Source organism: Rhinoraja longicauda, chromosome 9, assembly GCF_053455715.1.
Source record: "Rhinoraja longicauda isolate Sanriku21f chromosome 9, sRhiLon1.1, whole genome shotgun sequence".
Classification (NCBI taxonomy): domain Eukaryota; kingdom Metazoa; phylum Chordata; class Chondrichthyes; order Rajiformes; family Arhynchobatidae; genus Rhinoraja; species Rhinoraja longicauda.
This window is the reverse complement of record NC_135961.1, coordinates 70,603,064-70,620,659: the sequence shown is the minus strand read 5'-3', so window position 1 is coordinate 70,620,659 and position 17,596 is coordinate 70,603,064. Positions and strand designations below refer to the sequence as shown.

The 17,596-nt window shown below is 46.9% G+C and overlaps 1 protein-coding gene across 2 annotated transcripts; it reads left to right on the top strand.

Annotated features, from left to right (window-relative positions):
• The first annotated feature begins 1,640 nt into the window (after positions 1 to 1,640).
• ccsapb (centriole, cilia and spindle-associated protein b) lies at positions 1,641 to 17,596 on the top strand. 2 transcript variants are annotated; one of them, XM_078405724.1, is made up of 3 exons: positions 1,641 to 2,269; positions 6,914 to 7,164; positions 17,295 to 17,596. In XM_078405724.1, the coding sequence occupies exons 1-3, from the start codon at positions 1,816 to 1,818 to the stop codon at positions 17,454 to 17,456; spliced, it is 867 nt and encodes a 288-aa protein (XP_078261850.1). In that variant the 5' UTR covers positions 1,641 to 1,815; the 3' UTR covers positions 17,457 to 17,596. The 2 variants fall into 2 exon arrangements, with proteins under 2 accessions (XP_078261850.1, XP_078261849.1); XM_078405723.1 differs by lacking the exon at positions 17,295 to 17,596 and adding an exon at positions 15,281 to 16,313.

Here is a 17,596-nt window from a genome sequence, read left to right as displayed (position 1 = left end):
AGCCCTTCTGAAGTCCACAATCAGCTCCTTTGTTTTAGTGACATTCAAGAGGAGGCTATTGTCCTGACACCAGAGTGCCAGATCAGCCACCTCCTCCCAGTAGGCCTTCTCATCGTTGTTGGAGATCCGGCCCACCACCACAGTGTCATCAGCAAACTTGATGATGGAGTTTGAGCTGAACCTGGCCCTACAGTCATGTGTATACAGGGAGTACAGTAGGGGGCTAAGGACGCAGCCCTGGGGGGATCCTATGTTCAGGGTGAGGGAGCTAGATGTGTGTTCCCCCATCCTGACCACTTGGGGTCTGGCAGTGAGAAAGTCCAGGACCCAGGCACACAGAGGGGTGCTAAGCCCCAGTTCCAGCAGCTTCTCAACCAGTCTGCTGGGGACTATTGTGTTGAATGCTGAACTAAAGTCAATAATAATACATTTTATTTATATAGCGCTTTTCATATACTCAAAGACGCTTTACAGAGATTTTGAGAACATAGGGGAAATGAATAAATAGATAAATAAGTAAATAAATAAATGAACAGAGAAAGGAGACAGAAGGTGAGGTGACCTTCAGTGGTTGAAGGCAGTACTGAACAGGTGAGACTTCAGCGATGTTTTGAATGTGGTGAGTGTGGGGGAGTCTCTAACGGTTTGGGGTATCAATGAACAGCATCCTCACATAGCCCCCCTGGCTGTCCAGATGAGAGAGAGCGGTGTGTAGAACCTGGGAGACCGCATCATCCGTGGACCTGTTCGGATGGTATGCGAACTGTAGTGGGTCCATGTTGCGAGGAAGGAGGGCGCAGATGTGCTTCTTGACTAGCCTCTCAAAACATTTCATGACAACCGAGGTGAGGGCCACCGGTCGGTAGTCATTTAAACACGCTGGAGAGGCATTCTTTGGCACCGGTACAATGATGGATCTTTTGAAGCATGCAGGGACCACGGACTTTGCCAAGGAGAGGTTGAATATTGTGGTGAGCACTGGAGCAAGCTGAGTAGCACAAGACTTTAGTACTCGCCCAGATATACCATCTGGGCCTCCAGCTTTCCTCGTGTTCATACGCGTCAGAGCCCACCTCACCTCATGCTCGGACACCGAGAATGTGTGCAGCGGGACTGTGACGGTGGGGGCAGGGCTATGATGGTGAGGGCGGGGCTGTGGCGGTGTGGGCAGGACTGTGACGGTAGGGGCGGGGCTTTGACCGCGAGGGCGGGGCTGTGACTGTGGGGGCGGAACTGTGACGGTAAAGGCGGGACTGTGACGGTGGGGGCGGGGCTGAGTGTAAGTGACGGTGGGGGCGGGTTTGCGCCGGTGGGGGGTGGGGCTGTGACGGTGGGGGCGGGGTTGTGACGGTGGGGGCGGGGTTGTGACGGTGGGGGCGGGACTGTGACGGTATAGGGCGGGGCTGTGATGGTGGGGGCGGGGTTGTGACGGTGGGGGCGGGTGTGATTGTGGGGGCGGGGCTGTTACCGTGGGGCGGGGCTGCGACCGTGGGGGCGGGACTGTGCCGGCGGGGGCGGGGTTGTGACGGTAGGGGCGGAGCTGTGACGGTAGGGGCGGGGCTGTGACCGTGGGGGCGGGGCTGTGACGGTAGGGGCGGGGTGGGACTGTGTGGGCGGGACTGTGAGTGAGTGAGTGACGGGCTGAGAGTGACGGTTAATGGCGGCTCCATCTTGTCGGAATGGTGTTTTCCTGTCGCCGGCTGGTAATGGCAGTGCGTCCGGGCCCGGGGGCTCGGTGTTGATGGCGATGTGTTGAGCCGTTCTCGGGGGCTCGGTGTTGATGGCGATGTGTTGAGCCGTTCCCGGGGGGGCGCCATGACCAGAAGGATGAAGACGGAGTACATGAGGATGTTTACGGGGCCGCGCTGGGACACGTACGGCAGCTGTTACCGCGACCTGGTGCAGTACCGCGGCCTGCGGCGGCTGCTGGAGCAGGCCCACCGGCCCTGGGTGTGGACGGGCTGGGACAGCGGCTCCGCCAGCGGCTCCGGCGCCTCCACCCCCCCGCCGGACCAGTGCTGCTCTGCGACCCGCCTGCTGGCGCCCGGGGCCCAGCCCGAGACCGCGGCCGAGCCGTGCCGGGCCCAGCCGCAGCCGCAGCCCCCGGACAGGCCCAGGACCCAGCCCGAGGTCCAGCCCGGGGCCCATCCCCAGCCGCAGCCCCTGGACAGGCCCAGGACTCAGGCCGGGGCCCAGCCCGAGGCCCAGGCCGGGTTCGGACAGCGGTCCGGTGCCGCGCGGTGTCCGGCCGCAGAATTTCATTGCTCGGGTAAATTTCAAAAGCGGCGCCGGGCGCTACTGAACAGCGATTGTCTCTGTTTTATGTTACTCATGTTTACACTTTTACGTTTGTTTACAGTCATGTTTACGTTTGTTTACAGTCATGTTTACGTTTGTTTACAGTCATGTTTACGTTTGTTTACAGTCATGTTTACGTTTGTTTACAGTCATGTTTACAGTAATGTTTACATTTGTTCTGGGCGATGCCGTGAGGTTGGTCGGATGGCAGAAGGCAGTGTGCCAATAAAAAAGAGAGTGACTAGCGGAGTTTTGCAGGGCTCGTCTATACATATTAATAATTTAGATGAGGGAATTGAAGGCTTTGTGGCCAAGTTTGCAAATGATAGATGGTGGGACAAGTAGTATAGAGAAAGCAAGGAATCCGCAGAAGGATATGGACAGGTTGCCTGGGAGAGTGAGCAGAGAAGTGGCAGTTGGATTATAGCGTAGCAAAGTGTGGAGTCATGCATTTTGGTAAAAGGGATAAAGGCGTAGACTATTTTCTAAATGGGGAGAGAATTTAGAAGTTGGAGGTACAAAGGGACTTGGGAGTGCTGGTGCAGGATTCCCAAAAAGTTATTTGTAAGTCGAATTGGTAGTAAGGAAGGCGAATGCATGTTAGCATTTATTTCTTGATGGCAAGAATACCAAAAGTGGGATGTAATGCCGGGGATTTATGAGTCATTGGTCAGACTGCATTTGGAATATTGTGAGCAATTTTGGGCCTCGTATCCATGGAAGGATGTGCAGGTGCATATTTCCTTGAAAGTGAGTAGGGTGGTCAAGAAGACGTCTTGTCCTTCATCAGTCAGAGTTGTGAGTATAGAAGGTAAACACAAAATACTGGAGTAGCTCAGTGGGTCAGGCAGAATCTCTGGAAAGAAGGAATAGGTGACTTTTCGGGTCGAGACCCTTCTTCAAACTGATGACACGGGAGTGGGCGGGACAGAGATAGAATGTAGTCGGAGACAGTAAGAGTGGTGGGAGAACTGGGAAGGGAAGGGGAGAGGTTGGAGAGAGAGGGAAAGCAAGGGCTATTTAAAGTTAGAGAAGTCAATGTTCATACTGCTGGGGTGTAAGCTATCCAAGCGAAATAAGAGGTGCTGTTCTTCCAATTTGTGCTGGGCCTCACTCTGACAATTGAGGCGGCCCAGGACAGAAAGTTCAAATAGGGAATGGAAGGGGGAGCTAAAGTGCTGAGCAACCGTATCAGATTGTGAATGGGAGGGGGACACCAACAGTATGAACATTGACTTCTCTAACTTCAAAAATAGCCCATTGCTTTTGCTCTCTCTCCATCCCCTCCCCCTTCCCAGTTCTCCCACCAGTCTTACTTTCTCCGACTACATTCTGTCTCTATGACGCCCACTCCTCTGACGTCAGTCTGAAAAAGGGTCTCGACCCGAAACGTCACCCATTCCTTTTCTCCAGAGATGCTGCCTGACCCACTGAGTTACTCCAGCATTTTGTGTCTACCTTCAATTTGAACCAGCATCTGCAGTTTTTTTTCCTACAGTTATGTAAGATATTGGTGAGGCCACATTTAGAGTGCTGTGTTTAGTTTTGGTCACCATGTTATAGGAACGATGTTGTCAAGCTCAAAAGTGTTTAGAGAAGATTTACCAGGATGTTGCCAGGACTGGAGGGACTAAGCTATAGGGAGCAGTTGAGCAAGCTAGGTCTGAACAGAGAGGTCTTGTAACAGATTAAATATATTGTGGGAAAAATTAGGTCAACATATTTGTTTAAAAAAGCAAAGATGAATCACTGAAGGTTAATGTGGGTACAGCAAGCAATCAAATGCTGGGTATGTTGGCCCTTTGTTGCAACAGGATTCAAGTATAAGAGTGCTCATTACATAGTTTCTGGAGAGACTACATCAAGATTATTGTGTACGGGTCTAGCCTCCCAAAATGAAGAAGATATCTATTAAGGGAGTGCAGTAATGAATCATTAAATTTAGTTTTGGGGTGGGGAGTTCTGAAGAGACTCAGTTGACTGGGCCCATACTTGGAAGAATGAGGACTTTAAACCTGCCTGCCTTGCTGGGTTTGATGTGGAATTCATTGCTGAACTAGAGTCTCAATATCAAAATAAGGGTCCAGGTATTCTTGAGCGATGTAATTTCTTCAAATGTTGCAAATCTTTATAATTCTCCATCCGCAGGGCCTGTGGAGGCGTAACTGCTATGTATTTAAAATGGAGATAATCTGTAGCTAATAGGGGAATTTGGGGATATAGATTGCAAGAAGGTACACTGAGCTAAAGGATTAACCATAATCTGAATTAATGGTAGAACTGGCACAAGAATGGCTTGTCCCTGTTGTTCGTTGATGAATATTTAGTTTAGTTTAGAGATACAGTGTGGAAACGTGCTCTTTGGCCCACCGAATCCGCACCAACCAGGGATCCCCACACAATAACACAATCCAACACACACTAGGGACAATTAATAATTAATCCAAGCCAATTAACCTACAAACCTGTAAGTCTTTGGAGTGTGGGAGGAAACCGGATATCCTGCAGAAAACCCATGCGATCACAGAAAGAACGTACACACTCCAAAGAGACAGTCCCCATAATCAGGATCAAACCCGGGTCTCTGGCGCTGTTAGGCAGCAACTCTACTGCTCAAGCTCAATGCTACTAACAATAAGGTGCAAACTTCATACATTAACTTGTTGCAACGATAATGTGCATCTAAATCCAAAACAAAGTGCTGGAGGAACTCAGCGGGTCAGGCAGCACCTAGGGAAGTAATGGTCAGATGACATCTCTGAGAGAAGAAGATACAAGAAACTACAGATGTTTATTACAAAAAAAAGACACATAGAGTGGAGTAACTTAATGAGTCAGGCAGCATCTCTGGAGAACGTTGAGAGGCACATTTTAGGTCAGGATCCTCATTCAATTGGGTATGGGGGGGTGGGGGAGAAATCTAGAAGAGATGAATAGGACAAAACCTGGCAAGTTATAGGCTGAGACAGGTGAAGGGGGAGGGAGTGGTCTGTACGGAAAGAAGAAAAGGGGTGGGGACGAGAGGATGCAACGTGGTAGGATCACGGAAATGTTGGATGCTGGTGGGGTGAAAGGTGAGAACCAGGGGAACTCTTATCCTTGTTCTGTTTTGGAGAGAGCAGAACTGTGGGACAGGAGACATGGATGAGTGCTCCATCCATAACAGCAGACAGGAAACTATGATTATTAATGAATTAATGAAAGAGGACATCTTGGATATCCTAGAATGGAAAGCTTTATCTTGGGAGCAGATACAGTGGAGATGGTGAAATTGAAAGTGTGTGGCATCCTTGCAAGAGGGAGGTTTGGAATCGGTGGGTTTGTAGTGGGCATCGGTACCTAGCCTGTCTCTTTTGATGAAGACAGACATATTGAGAAAGGGAAGATGTGTCAGGTGGTCCAAGTGAATTTGTGGGTTGGGTGGAGGTTAATTATAAAGTTGATGAAATCAACAAGTTCTGCATGATTGCAGGAGGCAGCCCTGTTGCAGTTGTCAATTTACTTGAGGAAGACTAGGGAATGATGCCAGCATACTTCTGGAACAAGGATTGTTCAATATAACCAACAAAAAGATAGGCATAGCAGGGGCCCGTTGTGTGTCCTTGGTCATACCTTTGACTTGAACTCAAGGAGAAAGTGGAGAGCCTTCTTCCTGGTGAAGAAGGACCCTGATCCAAAACATGTTTAATCTAGTCTAGTTTCGAGATACGGTGCGAAAACAAGCCCTTCGGCCCTTCGAGTCCGCACCGACCAGCAATCCCCGCACACTATCATTGCACACACTAGGGACAATTTTACATTTATTTCAACCCAATTAATCTACAAACCTGTACATCTTTGGAGTGAGGGAGGAAACTGAAGATCTTGGAGAAAGCCCACGCAGTTCATGAGGAGAACGTACAAACTGTACAGACAAACACCCATAGTCAGGATTGAACCCGGGTCTCTGGTGCTTTAAGGCAGTAGCTCGACTGCTTTGCCACCGTGCTGCCCATCATGTTTAATAATGAGGGTATTGCAAAAAGAGACTTTCTCCATCAGGCACATTTGCTGAAGATATCCAGTGTTTTAATTCAAATGAACGTAATTTCAGATTTGATGCTGTAAACAAAACTTTTAAAGTAAAAATGGGAATATTTAAAGAAATAGTCCTTGAACAGTAAGATAAAGAACGATATCGCTCAATATCAAGGCAAATAATGAAGTTGGGCACAAATGTATTGGGAGACGTTAAGTAGATTCTTTGCAAACGTAAAACTTTAGAAAGATCTCTAAATGGAATCGTTGGGAGTTTGCTGAATAAATTGGTTTCTCGGTTGAATTGAACCAGAGATCTCATCACACGGGGTCAATCCTCTTCTATTACTGATGGTGCAAGCACTCAACTGAAGGTGTTAACTCAATTTCAGACACCTATCATCTGTCCATTCCCTCTCCCGATGCTGTCTGATTTGCTGAGTTCCTCCAGGCCTTTGTGTTTTGCTGAAGCTTTCAGAATCTGTAGTTCCTTGTGTCTACAATGTGTATTTATATAATACGTTTAACGTGTAAAACAGTTTGTTCTTCAAAACACTATCGACTGATGGATCATTCATTTGTTCCTTGCTTCAACCAGCCAAGGAAATAATTGTTCAGGGGAATCAAAGGGATAAAAGGCATGACCAGGCCAAGGGTGACTTGTGCGGCTCTCGTCGTGTGAAAAGTGCAAGTCTGGAAAAATCTCTCAAACCGTCTCAAGCTTCACCAGCAGCTGTTGTCACAAAAGAAACCAAGGCTCCATTTGCAATGTATGGCTGGGCGGAGAAGGAAGTGGAAGTGGGCTGTAAAAAAACATACAATGTTGGTGCTTCTGCTTTGCGAGGACAAGTGAGTATTTGGAGAATCCTGACTTTTTCCTCACTTCCTGCCTGTTCTGAACAAGAGTGTTAATTTCTGGAGGGCCAAAATTTGAAAAGCAGATGTTAGCATGCTCTTGAAAATAATTTTGGTTATTTTACACATTAAGTACTGTTCATACTTCTGGATGCCATTTTATGAATTGAATAGTTTGATTATACAAATCATGTTCAAAAATGTATGTTCTCCAGTGATGCCAAGACAGTTTATCTATCAAATTTTAAGGTCTGGGGCTCTGTCTCATAAAGAAGGCCAAGCATAGCTGTGTTAAAGATTTTCATTTCAATGCTAGAATGTAAGGTGGTTGAGCTCGGGGTGTGTGTGAATGAATGAATGATACTTTGTTGTCATAATTGTGGATAGGTATGTGCCACTGGGATGTTATAGCCAATACTGAAACCTGTCTAAGGGAGTGACAAGGACTGGCAGCATTAGGGTACTCTGCAAGGGTGCAGGTACTACAGGCAAGATAGAGGTGGGGTAAAAGAGGAGGGTGTTGCTTTCTTGGTCAAGGATAATATCACGGTAGGAGTCCGAGATACTGAAGGATCGTCCAGTGAGGCCATATGGGTGGAGCTAACAATATAGATAGTGATAAAGAATATGATATGCTTGCCGTTGTTAGAACATTAAGTATAAGAGTCGGGAAATCATGATGCAGCTTTATCGGACTTTGGTAAGGCTATATTTGGAGAATTGCATGCATTCTGGTCTCCCTACAGGAAGGATTTGGAGGCTTTAGAAAGGGTGCCTAAGAAGTTTACCAGAATATTGCCGAGATTAGCGGGTATTAGCTACAGGGAGAGCTTGGATAGACTTGGATTATTTTCTCTGGAACATGGGAGGTTGTGGGGAGACCTGATAGAAATGTGTAAAATTAGGAGAGGCATAGATAGGGTAGACAGTCAGAACCTATTTCCAAGGATGGAAATATCAAATACTAGAATGCATAGAATGGTGAAAGGGCAAAGTTTAGGGATGCGTGGCTCCAACCTTTTTTAGACGGGGATGAAATACCTGAAACACGCTGCTGGGGATGGTGATGGGGGCAGATACAATAATGGAATTTAACACTCTTGGATAGGCGTTGGATTATGTGCAAGCAGATAAGGGTGGTCTTGGCATCATGTTCAGCAGAGACATGTTGGGCCAAAGAGTATGTTCCTGTGCTGTACTGTTCAATGTTTCATGAGATTTCCGGCAGCTGTAAGAATAATAGGGCTAACATTGGGGTGGCACGATGGTGCAGCGGTAGAGTTGTTGCCAAATAGTGCCAGAGATCCGGGTTCTGTCCTAACTACGGGTGCTGTCTGTACAGTGTTTGTACGTTCTCCCTCTGACCGTGTGGGTTTCCTCCCACGTGCCAAAGTTTTGTGGGTCAATTAGCATCTGTAAATTGTCCTAGGTGTGTAGGATAGAACTAGTATATGAGGTGATCGCTGACTGTCAGCTGAAGGTCCTGTTTCCACGATGTATATCTATAGTCTAATTGTTTGCAGCCTAAGAGATGTTTGTAAAAGTGTGATAGTGAGAGTTCAAGGCATGCGTGTTCCTGTTAGAGTGAAGGGCAAGGCAGATGGGAGTATAGAATCCTAATTTGAGAGAAATTAAGGTTCTCAGAATAAAGGAGGCGGCTTGGTCCAGGTGGAGGGAACTCTGATCAAGTACATCCCTGGAGGAGTGCGGAGGATCGTACTCGGTGGTCATGAAATGCTTAGAGGCTGATGAAGAACCACATCTGTGCCTCGAAATATGGACCCGCTGCAGTTCGCATACCGTCCGAACAGATCCATGGATGATGCGGTCTCCCAGGTTCTGCACACCGCTCTCTCGCATCTTGACAGCCAGAGGGAGGGGGGCTATGTGAGGATGCTGTTCATTGATTTTAGTTCAGCTTTCAATACAATAGTCCCCACCAGACTTGCTGAGAAGCTGCTGAAACCGGGGCTTAACACTCCCCTGTGTGCCTGGGTCCTGGACTTTCTCACTGCCAGGCCCCAAGTGGTCAAGATCGGGAGACATACATCTAACCCCCTCGCCCTGATCACAGGATCCCCCAGGGTTGTGTCCTTAGCCCCCTACTGTACTCCCTGTACACACATGACTGTGTGGCCAAGTTCAGCTCCCAACTCCATCATCAACTGTGGTGGTGGGCCGGATCTCCGATAACGATGAGAAGGCCTACCGGGAGGAAGTGGCTGATCTGGCACTCTGGTGTCAGGACAACAGCCTCCTCTTGAATGTCACAAAAACTAAGGAGCTGATTGTAGACTTTAGAAGGACTCAACATCTGAGGACATACACGCCACTGGAGATAAATGGGATTACTGTGGATAGGGTGAGCAGCTTTAAATACCTGGGAGTCCACATCACAGAGGAACTGACATGGATAACACACATTGCCGCACTGATGAGTAAGGCAAGGCAGCGCCTTTACCACCTCAGACAGCTGAGGAAATTCAGGGTCTCTCTGAGGATCCTTCAGTGCTTCTACTCTGGGGCTGTAGAAAGCATCTTTTCCGGGAACATCTCATGACATCCAAGGGCGGCACGGTAGCGCAGCGGTAGAGTTGCTGCTTTACAGCGAATGCAGCGCCGGAGACTCAGGTTCGATCCTGACTACGGGTGCTGTACTGTACGGAGTTTGTACGTACTCCCCGTGACCTGCGTGGGTTTTCTCCGGGATCTTCGGTTTCCTCCCACACTCCAAAGACGTATAGGTATGTAGGTTAATTGACTGGGTAAAATGTAAAAATTGTCCCTAGTGTGTGTAGGATAGTGTTAGTGTGCGGGGATCGCTGGGCAGGACTTGGTGGGCCGAAAAGGCCTGTTTCCGCGCTGTATCTGAAATATGAAAAAAATATTTAAAAATATAAGGAGAGATAGTTCTGCCCAGGACAGGAAGGCTCTGCGGAGAGTAGTGCGTTCGGCTGAACGCACTATGGGAACTACACTCGCCCCCCCTGCAGGACCTATACATCAGGAGGTGCAGATCCAGAGCCAGCAACATTATGGGGGACCCCCACCACCCCAGCAACGGACTGTTCCAGCTGCTACGGTCAGGCAAACACCTCCGCTGTCACGCTGTGAAAACAGAGAGGATGAGACGGAGTTTCTTCCCACAGGCCATCAGGACTGTTAACTCTTATATCACCAGGGACTAATTTACTGTATTAATCATTTTTTTTTGTGTTGTGTCTTTTAAAAAAACAAAACTATTCTGTTTTGTAGTTTTAGCACAATCCGCAGGTATTGCCACTTTCATTTCACTGCACATCTTGTATGTGTATGTGACAAATAAAGTAGACTTGACTTGACTACTTGATAAATAAATCTAAAGGGCAAAAAGTGGACGTAATATCTCTCGCAGATACTGTTCAGGAGAATCCAAATATATTTTATTATTAAAGAGAGGGTAACTGGAGGGAAAATAGACACTCTCAGTAATCAAAGTGATCATCTGGTGGAGAAACAGGAGAAGGACAAGTCCTCGATGAATATTGCTCCTCAGTTTTTACTGTGGAGAAAGATGTGAAGACTAGGGAACTTTTACAGTTAATATTGTGCCTCCATTTAAGAATGGGTGCAAAGAAAAATCTGGGAACTAAAGACCAATAATAATAATAATAATAATGCATTACATTTATATAGCGCTTTTCAAACACTCAAAGACGCTTTACAGGGATTACTAGAACATAGAGAAGAAAGTAAATAGATAAATAAGTAAACGAACAGAAAAAGGAGACAGAAGGTAAGGTGACGGTCAGTGGTTGAAGGCAGTGCTGAACAGGTGAGACTTGAATGTGGTGAGTGAGGAGGAGTCTCTGACGGTTTGGGGCAGTGAGTTCCAGAGGGTGGGAGCAGCGATGGAGAAAGCCCTGTCCCCCCAGGATCTGAGTTTGGTCCGGATGGGGGGGGACAGGAGGTTGGCAGCAGCAGAGCGGAGGGTGCAGGTGGGAGTGTGCCTGTGGAGGAGGTCAGTCAGGTAGGATGGGGCCATCTTATGGAGGGCTTTGTAGGTCATGAGGAGGATTTTGTACTGGATTCTCTGGGGGATGGGGAGCCAGTGGAGCTTGTAAAGGACGGGGGTGATATGGTCACGGATCGGGGAGTGGGTGAGTAGACGGGCAGCGGAGTTTTGAATGTATTGAAGTTTACTGATGATTTTTGAGGGTGAGCCATAGAGGAGGCTGTTGCAGTAGTCCAGACGGGAGGTGATGAAGGCGTGGATGAGGGTTTCTGCAGCTGTGGAGGAGAGGGATGGACGGAGACGGGCGATGTTTTTGAGGTGGAAGAAGGCTGTCTTTGTGATGTGTTTGTCGAAGGAGAGGGTTTGATCAAAGATGATTCCGGATGTGAGGGGAGGTGGATACTGGGAGACCATCAATATTGAGGATGATGTTTTGGGTAGATTTGGTGAGTGTTTTTGGACCAATGATGATGATTTCAGATTTGTTGCAGTTGAGTTTGAGGAAATTTGATTGAAGCCAATATTTTATTTCAGTGATGCAGTTTGTCAGTGTAGAGTGTGTGGTGGTGGAGATTGACTTGGTGGAGATGAGGAGCTGGATATCATCGGCGAAGCAGTGGAAGTTGAGACCATGACGGCGGATTAATTGACCAAGGGGGAACAGGTAGAGGATGAAGAGGAGGGGGCCAAGGACTGAGCCTTGGGGGACACCTAACTTCCAATAAGCTTAACTTCTGTGGTAGAAGGGTTACTGGATAGAATTCTGAGGCATAAGATATGTGCATTTGTGTAGACGGGTTGAATAGGGATATTCGGCAAGTTTGTTCATGGGACGTGATGCCTCACAAATTTGATAGCATGTTTTTGAGGAAGTAACCTAGAAGGTTGATGAGCTACCCTAGAAGGCTGTACATGAAGTAACCTAAAAAGCTGTACAAGTAGTCTTTCTGAACTTCAAGTCCTTTGATAAGATTCTGCATGGTAGGTTTCTCTGGAAGATTGGATCACATAGGATCCAGGAAGAATGAGGTAACTGGCTACAGAATTGGCTTCAGTTCAGTTTAGTTTATTGTCATGTGTTCCGAAGTGAACCATTCCTCAGCCCACCTGGCCAATCGATCCTACTGCAATCTTTCACAACCATCTTCACTATCTGCAAAACCACCCACTTTTGCATCATCAGCAAACTTGCTAATCTTGCCCTGTATGTTCTCATCCAAATCATTGATGTAGGTGACAAACGGTAACGTGCACAGCACCGAATCCTGAGGCACACCACTAGTCACAGGCCTCCAGTCCAAGAAACAACCTTCCACCATCACCCTCTGCTTCCTTCCAAGAAGCCAATTTGCTATCCATTCAGCTATCTCTCCTTGGATGTCATGCGATGTAACCTTCAGAGCAGCCTACCATGCGGAACCTTTTCGAATGCCATGCTGGAATCCATGTACACAGCATCTACAGCTCTACCCTCATCGACCTTTTTGTCATGTCTTCAAAAAACTCAATCAGATTTGTGAGGCACGACCTCCCACGTACAAAACCATGCTGACTATCCCTAATCAGCTCTTGCCCTTCCAAATGCCTGTACAACCTATTCATCAGATTACTCTCTAGTAACTTTCCAACTACAGATGTTAAGCTCACTGGCCTATAGTTCCCAGCATTTTCCCTGCAGCCCTTCTTGAAAAGAGGCACAATATTTCGGCACCTCTCCTGTATTTAAGGATGGCTCGTAGATTTCAATTAGGGCTCCCGAAATTTCCTCTCCAGTTTCCCACAATGTTCTCGGATATATCTGATCAGGCCCTGGAGATTTGTCTACCTTCATGCACGATGGTACCTTCAGCAACTCTTTGACGGTAACATTGACTGCCCCAAGTTTCTCTGTCCTACTGTCTTTCTCCTCGGTAAATACAGAGGAGAAATACTCATTGAGGACCTTGCCCATCTCCTGTGGCTCCACACAGAAGTAAGTGCTTTGATTCCTGAGAGGTCCCACGCTCTAGTTACCCATTTCCCCCTTATGTTGCTTTCCCCTCAAATAACCTGCTCCAGTCAACTTGAGCGAGACCTTCTCTCATACCTTCAAAGTTGGCCTTACCCCAGTTTTAACATGTGGGCCCTCTCTATCCCTATCCAATCAACAACGCAACACCCTCCCCCCCCCCCCCTTTTCCCTCACCCGTCTCTCCTGAAGCTTACCGTAATCCTGCCCCTCTCTTAAACATTTTTCAGTAATGGCTACAACTTCCCAGTTGCTCGTACCTTTCCATGCCCGAAGCTCATCTGCCTTACCCATCAGGCCCCTTGCATTAAAATACGTGCAGTTTCAATCAACTTCAATCTCCGCCTTTCACCTGCCTATTCTGTCCATTAACCTTTCCCACCAACCTCTCGCCTATCGCATGCCTCTGTCCTGTATGAGATCCCACCCCCCCTGCCAATCTAGTTTAAACCCACCCGTGTAGCATTAGCAAACCTGCCCATCAGGATGTTGGTACCCCTCCAGTTACGGTGCAACTCATTTGTACAGGTCACCCCTGCCCCAGAAGAGATCCCAATGGTCCAGGTATCTAAATCCCTGCCCCCTGCGCCAACTGCTCAGCCACACATTCATTTCCCCTGTCTTCCTGTTCTTACCTTCACAAGCACGAGGTACTGGAAGCAAACCAGAGATAACTATCCTAGAAATCCTGCTTTTCAGCCTTTTACTTAATTTCCTTAATCTGGCCGATGTATAAGAGTCCACATCTTGAGCGGATACAGTAGCCCCGGCATTTCTTTTCTCTTTATCCCTCCCCCACCCAAGTCGCACTATCTTCTCGTTTTCACCCTACAAACAGCTAACATGGCCTGTTTCCTTTATCATTGTTACTTTTTTGCATATCTTATATTCATTATTCTTTATCTCTCTACATCATTGTCTATATCTCTTGTTTCCCTTATCCCTAACCAGTCTGAAGAAGGGTCTCAATCCGAAACATTACCCATTCCTTCTCTCCAGAGATGTTGCCTGTCCCACTGTTACTCCAGCTTTTTGTGTTTATCTTTGGTTTAAACCAGCATCTGCAGTTCCTCCTACACAGGAGTTAATGGGATGTGTGACCAAAAGCAGTCACAGGGAGGTTTTGAAGAAAAAAAGAAATGGTAAAGTTTAAGGGAACTTCAAAAAGGCTGAAGGCATGGCTGTGAGCAGTGAAGTGATTTTAAATTTGAGGATAAGCAAGAGGTTAGAATTTGAATTGTGTGAATATCTAAGTACATGGTAGTACTGGGGGAAAAAAAATAGAGGTGGGGAAGAATGGCCCATGGATTGACTTGAAGGTCTGCCAAGGCCTACCAGAGCTCCTGGTTGCTAACCATTTTAACTCTCCTTCCCATTCCCATATCGACCTTTCTGCCCCAGACCTCTTCCATTGCCAGAGTGAAAATAGAGGAATTGCACCTTGCATTCCTCTTGGGTACCAAAGCTACATTGTATTCTCACGTTTTAGGTAACCTCTTGAACTCAATACAATACAACATATCTTTATTGTCATTGTACAGGGGTACAACGAGATTGGGAATGCGCCTCCCATACGATGCAATAAATTAATTAGCTAGTCAGTATTAATTTAAACAACCCAATGAAACAAATTAGAACAGTTTTAAAACAGAATAAAGTGCAAGTAGATCTGTGCCGGTTCACTGTGCGATGTGACCATCCGGCTCAGCAGGACAGGAACTCTTGAACTCTACCCCTCCATTCTTTCCCTTCAAGTCTCGTCAAAGGCATGGGTAGTTCCAGCACTGGGCAGAAAGTCAGACGTGCTGCGGAATGTGCTTTTGAGATAGTGAATGGATTTAATAATAATAAATTTTATTTGTCATATGTAGGTTGGCACAGGGTCAACAGTACAATGAAATGTATTTGACAAGACAACGGGTCACATCGGCAGTAATATTCTAAGGATAAATAAGATTTTTTAAAAAAACATTAGTAAGGTAAAAAGATTTGTTGGGGTAGGTGCAGAAAAGATTTGATTTTCTGTTAGGATGTTGCTTAAGCTAACCATATGTAGTCAGAAGGAAGAAGAGACACCCTTTCTATGGAACAACTTCTCTTTCTCTCAGATTTATGAATCTGCAGTCCGGGCACAGGATAGACGTCAAGTGCAGAGAGCGATGCGTGTATCTCGGACACGGGGCACAGAGCCACGCACCAATTGTGCAGCCGATCACCAGACTTTCCAAAATCATGAAACTACTTCTGAGCATTCGCCAGTTGGAGCGTTGCCATCTGTTGGAGTGGTGCCATCTGCTGGAGACGACGATCCCTGGCTTTCGGAGTATATGAGGTGTTTTTCAACACGGTCCCTCTGAGTCCCAGCAACATTCTGCAAATGGAGCTTGGGGAAATTATTTTGTTTAATTATTAGGGCCCGTGTTGATCGTAATCACTGTTTCAGTGCAGGACTTGATTGCAGTCTGTATTACTGGAGGTAATTTATATGTAAAACTCACAATCAGCAAAGTATTATTGACTTACAGGTTTGACCTTGGTGACTTTGGTCTTCTGTCTACCACTGACACATTGACAGAAAGACTTGATGTGTCCTTTAAGAAAAGCATTTTTTGTGGTGTATGAAATAGAATCTACTACTGTAACCTTTCTAACATCAAGTCCTGTGGGTAGAGATCAACTACAGTTGAATTTTACAAAACTCAACTTTATTTTGCACAGTGTATCCTTGTACTGGTATATTTTGTATCGCGTTGACACTTTCAAATCACACTGCACCTGCGAATATCACTGAACCCTTTTCTCTCATGGGGTTAGGTTTTTATCATGTCCTTGGGTGCTTGTCTTTTGTAATATTTGTAGAGTATTTGCCATTGCCAGATCACACTCTCATGGTGCACACATTAGCAGCTACAACGGTGACCACTTTGAAAATACTTTGTAAAGTGTTTGTGGATGTCCTTCTGTGGTCAAAGGCATGATTTAAATGTGAAATTTGTGCCTGATATAGACCTAGCTGTTTTAACTTTTTCTCCGTACATGTGGAGTGCAATAGAAAATTACTATTTTCTTCTGTTACCTTGGAATCTTGATGCAATACAATTTATTTTGAACAAAATCAGTGTTTGGAAAATATGGGCTTGATTTTTTTTTAGATTTAGAGATACAGTGCCCTTCGGCCCACCGAATCCGCACCGCCCAGCGATCCCCGCACATTAACACTATCCTACACCCACTAGGGACAATTTTTTACATTTACCCAGTCAATTAACCTACATACCTGTACGTCTTTGGAGTGTGGGAGGAATCCGAAGATCTCGGTGAAAACCCACGCAGGTCACGGGGAGAACGTACAAACTCCACGGCGCCCGTAGTCAGGATCAAACCTGAGTCTCTGGCGCTGCATTAGCTGTAAGGCAGCAACTCTACCGCTGCGCCACCGTGCCACCTGATGTTTGGTGACGGGGAAATGTTCTTGAGGGCATAGGGAAACAGTCACATTCTCGGCTTTCAACCTACATGAAGTTCAGTTCACCAAATAACAGCAGCATGAAATTATTAAAACAATTGATATCAATTCATTAAAACTTCCAGGTGCTGAAGAGTTTCTCATCCACTCCCTCCAGGTCAAAGCGTTATACAGCACGGAAACAGTTTGAGAGAGAATTACATTTAGCTCTTAGGGCTAAAGGAATCAAGGGATTATGGGGGAAAAACCAGGAACAGGGTACTGATTTTAGATGATCAGCCATGATCATACTGAACGGCGGTGCGGACTTGAAGGGCCAAATGAACTACTTACTGCACCTGTTTTTATGTTTCTAACAAGCCCTTCAGCCCAACCTGCCCTCGCCAACCAACATGTCCCATCTATACTGGTCCCACCTCCCTGTGTTTGGCCCATATCTCTCTAAATTCCCACTGGACGCCTGTCAAAGTGTCTTTTAAATGTTATGGTCCCTGCCTCAACTACTTTTTACAGCAGCTTGTTTTCCACACCCACCCCCCTCAGGTACCCCTCAGGTTCCTGTTAAATTTACCTCATACCCATGAACTCGGTTTCTTGATCCCCCTACTCTGGGTAAAAGGTTGTGTGGACTTACTCTTGCTATTCCCCTTATGTAGGAAAATAACTGCAGATGCTGGTACAAATCGAAGGTATCACAAAATGCTGGAGTAACTCAGCAGGTCAGGCAGCGTCTGTGGAGAACATGGATAGGTGACGTTTCACAGAGTGCTGGAGTAACTCAGCGGGTCAGGCAGCATCTGTGGAGAGGGAATGGGTGACGTTTCAGGTGGAGACCCTTCTTCAGACTGGTCCCCTTGGTCATCCCTCATCCTCCGTCGCTGGGCCAGCAGTGCCACCCGCCGCCCGCCCGCGGTACTGCAGCAACACGTGACTGCCGCGCGCGCGCGCCCCGATCACC